This window comes from Dreissena polymorpha, chromosome 6 (genome assembly GCF_020536995.1).
Source record: "Dreissena polymorpha isolate Duluth1 chromosome 6, UMN_Dpol_1.0, whole genome shotgun sequence".
Lineage (NCBI taxonomy): Eukaryota > Metazoa > Mollusca > Bivalvia > Myida > Dreissenidae > Dreissena > Dreissena polymorpha.
The window spans coordinates 49,528,133-49,535,931 of record NC_068360.1 but is presented as its reverse complement, the minus strand read 5'-3'; the positions used below and the strand labels follow the sequence as shown (position 1 = coordinate 49,535,931).

Genomic DNA, 7,799 nt, shown 5'->3' with positions numbered 1-7,799 from the left:
ACGGAACCAATTCCTTATTCCTTATTCAAACTGAATAAGGAACCGGATTATCATTACTTAAACCGGAGTAGAAATGTATTGCAATAAGTATTTTCAATATACAACCTATATAAAATTATGTTCATTTATATACATAAATTAAACTTTGGCTTAATTGCATTGATGTTTAAATAAGAAAATGTCAGTTCATTATTCGGCTTGAATAAGGAATAAGGAACTGGTTCCTTGTACCTTATTCAGCCGCGGAAAAGGAACAGGATTGTAAATAAACGCAAACATGTTGAAATGTACAAGACTGCACTTTTATATCACATACATGTAAAATAATGTTATATGCTTTAGTTTTTGTTGATGCGAAGTAAGTTTTCGTATTAGAAAATATCGGTTTGGTTTAAACAAGAAATCCTATGCAAGCGCGAAGAAGAAACATTAATATGTAACGTAATACATAAAGTAAATGCATTCGAGGTATTTTGTTTTAATTTGCTTAAGAAATATATGCGTTATTTTTCTTTAAAACACTGTATCAAATATGTTAAGCTTGAATAACGAATAACGAACTTATCCTTATTCCTTATTCAAAAACGGGAAAAGGAACCAACTTATTCTCCATGAATTATTCGCTGATTTTAAAAATTTAAAATTTAAAAATAAAAGGTTCTAGAACACATGCTACGAAATACAATTTATATTTTTAAACATTTTATTCTCTCAAATATACGGATAACTTTTGCCACTTTACAAAAAGGAGACATCCAGCAGTGCAGTTGTCTTTTTGTAAGTCCGTATGTACTAAACGTCATGATCATGCGTATTTCCTTCACGACGCCACACATGATCGCTGTGTGTAAAGACAGCGTGTCCAGATAAAAGCATGCGCCCTAAGCTCAAATCTCAATGACATCGTACTTCATTTATGTTATCATTTTAATAGCAATTATCTTGAAATGTCATACCTAAGATTATTGAAGTTGCACATTTACCTCAAGCATATATAGTAAAGATAAAGATGTCTCCATAAGATGTCTGCACAGATCGAGCTGTGCATGCCACACGTACCATACAATTAAAGGACCAATAAAAGATTTAATCTGGTTTTTTAAACGACATATTCAGTAGCCTCACTTTTATTTGTAAGATCAACAAATATAGCAACAAGGTCACATATAAGTATAATTGTAAACAGAAGCAAAACATTGATTAACAAAACTTGTTAGATGCTTTTAATTGATATTAATCTTGATAAATTGAATTATTCACAAATAATTTACAGTAAACCAAACCAAAAATATTATATATATGACATTACAAATATTTTCATACGAATATTCATATCTTCTGGAAAAACAAGATTACAGCTTTTAAATGATTCAAATTTGACTCTTAATACATAGTGGTGATTATGTCATGGCGTAAACAAGAATATTTAAGTTGTAGGAACTGCAGTGAAATCAACTGAAATACCTTTACTTTCTATCGAGTATACAGGTCAAGATCCTTTACATGTTGTTGGACATATAGAGGGAACATATGATTGAGCATTTCGCATGATTAATAATGTACATAAAAAGGTTTACTTGAACTATATACTGACTTTGGTAAGAATGATGCAATCATTTTTAATGTTTATCTTTAAAATGAGTTTGGAAGTAAACGGTTGAAATACAGCTAGAATGCGCCGGTATTTTGTATTGTCAAGATCAGTAAATTACTATGAAGCGATATAATAGCCCAATTACTCTTCAAAATCACTAGGATAAAATAAGATATATCAACAAGATTCGCAATTAAACTATCAAGCACATGTCACCATAAGTATAATTTGCTTGGCCTCAATGATAATAAAACTGGCGTAGATATCATGTAGCGTTAGTGTTGATCTTTCTACTGCAAGAGATGAGACTTACTCTTTTGGTTCTGTGTGTATACTTTGTGGTCCCCATGGGCACCTCAACAGTAGACGATGTTAACAGACTGCTTGCCAGAGCAAATTCTACTAATTATAACAAAAGGATCCGACCATTGAAGAATCAAACAAACGCTATAGAAGTAAAACTTGGTTTAATTCTGTATAGTAAGTATGTTTTATATGTCTAATGTTCACTGTATACACATGTTACTATTACTCGTATAACTCATATTTGCGATTTATAATGGATGAGGTACTATGCATAATAAGCTATTGGTATTAGCTGAAGATTTCTGCAAAATATAACGAAAAGAGGTCATCCCATTTGGATGTTTATGTTAGCTGACAATTGTCGTCGATTGTTCAGGTATACAAGATTTCGACCAACCGAAGGAGGCATTATCCACTTCCGTTCAACTACTGGTTCATTGGCAAGACGAGTTACTTGCTTGGGAAAAAGACGAATACGGCGGCATAGAGGAAATGCTTTTTGTAAGTACCACATCCTATTAAGGAAGGTGTTTGACATTGTACTAATTATATACGACTTACACTCGACCCATAAATCAACATAAAACCGCCAGACCAAATGCAAAATATAGTCTACCAAGCAAGACTTGGTTCTTTTCTCGTTAGACGTTTAATGTACCCAGACCGCTAGTAATTTGTGATGTATATAGAGATATGTTCATTTTGTATATAGCATTTTTATAAATCTTTAAACCAAAAATCATTACACAATAATTCAATTCGGTTTCGAACAGACATTTCTGAGGTTATTTTCATTCAGAATATTAATTGTTTGTTTTGGCTACCCGGCAACGAAACATAAATCATTCCATGTGGAGCCTTCAATTGTCATACATGTGGTTATTATGTGTTATCAATAATGTAAAATACATCAATTATTTTATGTTAAGTTTTTAGTAAAAACTACAACTAGATAGTGAATACTTTGCATATTTGATTTGTATTGATATGTATTGTTTAAATTGTAATAAAAAATAAGGGTAGTTCTTCTTCACGAGTTGTAAAAATTAAACAAAGCTAGTCGTTTCTTTTAATTTAACTACAAACAAAACAGGTTTCATTTTCCCCTGTATAAATTCATGAGTTATCATTATGTAGATACATGCATCATTTGCGTAATTTCATTTGGAGAGCGTGTATACTTTGACATATTCACTGCATTCTATTGGTACGTATATCGGTCTAATATTGGCAACTATATCTGCCGAACATCCCCAAACGATATCGTTATGATACAGTTAAAGGGGCCGTCCAACAGATTTTGGCATGTATTGAAGCTTGTCATTAAATGCTTTATATTGATAAATTTAAACATTTGAACTAAAAATCTCCAGTAAACAAAACAAGAATACAATTTAAAAAAGGGAAAAAAGGTAACCCTCAACAGGGCTGGAACCACTGACCCCTGGAGTCCTGGAGTAAAAAGTCTTCCGCCTAGACCACTCGACCATCGATGCTCATGCTTGGAGCGGATGTATTTTTACCTATATAAGCAATCCTCGTAGTATCCCAAAATAAAACGACAACAACAGAACTTTCCAAATTATTCAATCGTTTCGCGTCGCACGACGCCTTTAATTTTCATGTTTTCAAATCATCAAAAGATGCGTATAATAGATATTTAAGAGCATGGTAAATGGTCAGTATTACTTTTTTCTCAAAAATATCATAACTTAAACAAAAATTTGCGAATCTGAAACAACTTTTTTTAATTTTGGCAATTTACCAAAACGTTGGACGGCCCCTTTAATGCAAACAATACCGGACCTATGTCAAACTTAGAACTATGTCAGCACGATATAGTTTCACCTTGCAAAAACTTATTCGCTTTTTAAATACAATATCGTTTTGAGATATTCGGCCGATAAATTGACCGTTATTTGACCGCTTTGGCCGTTTATAGCATACTTGGGTATGCCTTTATATATGTATGGCAAGGACATGTTGGGATTGATGCGCTAATGTGTTAAAGCCTTAGTTTTCCAAAAGTTGCTCTTAATTGTTGACACATTTAAATCATGTTATCCTGTTATGAAATACACACTGTATGCTTGTTTAACGGCGTTTTTATAGTTCGGTAGTTTTGGAACACGGATGCACGATCTATTATCATGACACAAGACATAAAGTACACTTCTTTAAGCAAATATTCTAAAATAATTGTCCATGTACACACAAGTAAGGTTAAAAAACTTCAAGTGAGCGTTAAATAAATTTGAAGTTAATCTTGCTATTACAGCGTTTCCTTAAACGTTTCTAAAGAGTCTAGTAAATATGACTAAATGTTTAATAATTATCTTTTGAATGGACGTAAACAGAGGTTTTTTTCAGCCACAAGATGATATTTGGAAGCCAGATCTACGTCTGAATAACTCGTACAAATCCTTCACGGGATTTGGATCTGCCGACCTATCTCTATGGGTGTCGAATGATGGCAACGTCAGCTGGTTCCCCATTCAAGTATATATATGCTTACTATTCGTAATTAACCCTGCAGTGCAATGTGTGACGAAACAAAACAGATACTTTCTCACTGTTTAGTCTTTTTATATATTTTTATTTGCGTTATCGTTAATGGTATTTGAAAGTATGTCCCTTATTAAAATTCTTAACTTGCGGTCACTTATAAATATGGTCACCCCTCAAAAAGTCTTATATGACCATTTCTCCGCCAATCATCATTTAGGAAAAGTTTATTAACACATTACCATCATGGTCATTAATGGGCCTGCGCCTTTATGTGTAACATTTGTTTGTATTAAAACCTGAATTTGCGAAGTTCTCATTTTCTTGAAACTACATAAAGAAGACTTGGAAAACCACAATCCGCCAAATGCACTATTTCGTAAAGCACTTACATGAAACGCTGTATAGTTAATACAAAGATTAAAGTATTATCTGTTTTCCTGTCAATATTTCCAAACACGTACGAGCCGATATGCACTATTGATGTATAATTACAAAAATGTGTCATTGTTGTTTTTTAGGTAAGTCTTTTTCATGTGACATATTTAGCAATTGTAACATCTAAACAAAGTACAAATCTTTCATTTTAGAGCGGAGTAAGAAGTTTGTAAATCAATGTGTTCTTTTTACTATAAAACTTGATTTGCTTCTAGAAATAAATGTGTTTATTAAATGTGTGTATTCATGTATGCTGACATGATTTCAATTTATAGATATGTTTAAACTTTAATGATCCATTAACACTCAAAATCATGAATACTTCGTAAAAGCAAGTTAACCCAAAACAAAATCCGTGTTCCTTAGAGCAATTGCCAAACTTTCAGCTAGATTTTGTCTGGCAACATTAATTAAACGAGATAAAAATGCTTGTTTTTATTTTTTTGTTGGACAATATATTCCATTTAAATTTACGAGCGGACGCGAGATTGACTTCGGACAGCTTCGGCGGTATGATGTAGTTCTCATGAATAATCTTTACGTTATAAATTAGCGGAGCTCAAGCAAGGACGTCCTGCTCTTAGCGATTCATCATGAAAGAAAAGGAAAGAGAGTGTGCACAAATGAAAGAGTATGTGGTGCAATACATAATTGAATGGAAATGCGTCAAGGAAAGAATGGGGTTTTCGCATGATTTTGAAATTGCCCGTTATCTATTATAAAAGTGCGCTGACCAAAAGCACAGGCAAGTGCGCTCCAAATTATGCAAATTAACGAATGAATAAACCGAATGAATCCGATCTTGACTCGAGATCATCCGTAAAACGACACAAGATGACATTGTGAATTAATTTTTATATGCTTAAAGTTGCAGAATGTTAGTATTTTACGTTTGTACACCAATTTTACTCGTTTTAGGGTCTTCTTATTGTAAGCAACCTTCGTATGGCACTGTCTGTTGTTAGAAGTTTTTCTATAGCATAATAGTATCGGGCAGTGTGTATGGATCTTTAAATACATGTAATTGTATACATAATCGCTTTCCATATTTTATTTGTAGGCACTGGACTCACAGTGTTCCGTAAACACCTACAAATTCCCACACGATACGCAGACCTGTAGTCTGTTCTTTGAGTCGGCGTGTTATCCCGAATCGCAATTGAAGTTATTGAGAAGTGAAGATGGCGTAGAGCTTACGTATTATCAACATAACAGCGCATGGCATTTAAAATCCAGTTCTACAGTGTAAGTATTTTTCGTTTAAGGTTCTTACTAAGCTCGAAAATGCAGAACGTATGTGACATCAATAATACACTTAGAAGTGTAGTATTTGCTTTAAGAATTGACCGTATAATCACTATTCAAACACTGCTGGTTCAGAGATAAAAAAAATACGTTAAATATTGTTTTCTATTTTACGGTATTTAGTGAGCACGAACCTGGTGCGGTTGAATTCAAGCTTGTACTCGAACGTAGACTAAGCTACTACATGATCCACATTTTCGGTCCGATAATCGTCGTCTCGATCCTGGGTCCCTTTACCTTCCTGCTTCCCGCGGACAAAGGCGACCGAATCAGCTTTGCCAGTACGTTATTTTTAACATTTGGCGTGTGCCTTACCAGGGTCGCATCCGAAATTCCCAAAAATTCAGAAGACACACCTCTCGCGTCTAAATGCCTTTTGGCTCTTTCGTGTTGCCACGGTGTGATTGTCTTAATAAGCCTTGTGCAACACCGTGTGATGTTGGAAAACAAAAGCAAGTCTGAGAACAAAAACGAGTCAAAATGCTGTTTTATGAGTCTTTTAAAGTGTGATACCTTGATGATTGTTTTGTCCTTGATATGTGTTGTTGTGTGTAATTCGGTTGCCTTCGCTTTTTAACCATAATTTCTGAGATAATTAAATATGCAGTTTACTAATCCCATTTAAACCACAAGTTTGACGTCGACCACGACATGATGGAATACGTACTAGTTTATTTAATGGCGAACACACTTATAATTTAACATATTTTAGACAGGCAATTCGATCATTGTATACCGGTAGTCACTGTAAACAAATAACAATCAAAAGACATTAGCCGCGTAGATTTAATTTATTCATAAATTATGATCGAAATACATAAATTAGTTGTAGCGTGCTAGTGGAAAAAAACTACAACATATACCGCAAAAAACAAAGAAACGAATACATTAACAAAATAATAAAATCATCTATTTTTTAGCTCGTTTTATTACTAGTTTTAGAACACATATCTTACTTTATCATTTTTGATAAGCCGCTGTCACCATGGAAGGTTTGCCTTCAGACATTTTCAACCAAAGTAAGTACAGTTCAGGTTACAGAATACAACTTGACCATTTTAAATACTGATTTATAGAAAATAGCACCACATTTCGAGAACTTCCGACACTTTTTACGTTATTAATTGGACAGCGAGCGTTTTATGTTCAAAGATGGTATCACAAAGGAATAACATTTGGCAAAGGCATCATGGCATACAATGGACCATTTGTAAATTAAACGGAATTCAAACACAAATTTATCGCATGTGAACACTTTCGACGATTTAAAGGAGTTGTACATGCTATATAATAACACTTTATCCGCTTAAACTGAAGAACATAGCACAAATTAATGATGAATGGTGTGGTCATATCTTTTCGGTATATATTAAGCCTTTAAGTTTGCACATAACTATAAACTTTGCATGCATCGGATTAAAAACCACAAAATGTTCATACAGTCCATGAGTCCTAGTAGGACTTACTCAGAATATACTAGAAACAAATAATTTGGCAAACACAATGATATGCGACTCAGACAAATGCACGTTCTGTCAGACAGAAACATGACCACCTGTTTTGGAACTGTAATGCCATACAAGTTTCATTACATGATATCACTTCTGATATAAAACATTTATAGTGAATTTCGTCATTTTGTAATTGTCTT

General features: G+C 33.5%; 1 protein-coding gene across 1 annotated transcript; it reads left to right on the top strand.

The window, feature by feature from the left end:
• The first annotated feature begins 1,854 nt into the window (after positions 1-1,854).
• On the top strand, positions 1,855-6,119 carry LOC127833731 (acetylcholine receptor subunit gamma-like). The gene is made up of 4 exons (XM_052359152.1): positions 1,855-2,074; positions 2,277-2,401; positions 4,271-4,399; positions 5,904-6,119. The coding sequence occupies exons 1-4, from the start codon at positions 1,897-1,899 to the stop codon at positions 6,090-6,092; spliced, it is 621 nt and encodes a 206-aa protein (XP_052215112.1). The 5' UTR covers positions 1,855-1,896; the 3' UTR covers positions 6,093-6,119.
• Positions 6,120-7,799: the final 1,680 nt, after the last annotated feature.

Bases quoted from the DNA above. Each gene is read 5' to 3' on its own strand.
- LOC127833731 (XM_052359152.1), top strand. From the start codon at position 1,897: ATGAGACTTACTCTTTTGGTTCTGTGTGTATACTTTGTGGTCCCCATG. The intron at 2,402-4,270 runs GTAAGTACCACA...GGTTTTTTTCAG, and splicing joins GCATAGAGGAAATGCTTTTT to CCACAAGATGATATTTGGAA. The intron at 4,400-5,903 runs GTATATATATGC...TTTTATTTGTAG, and splicing joins TCAGCTGGTTCCCCATTCAA to GCACTGGACTCACAGTGTTC.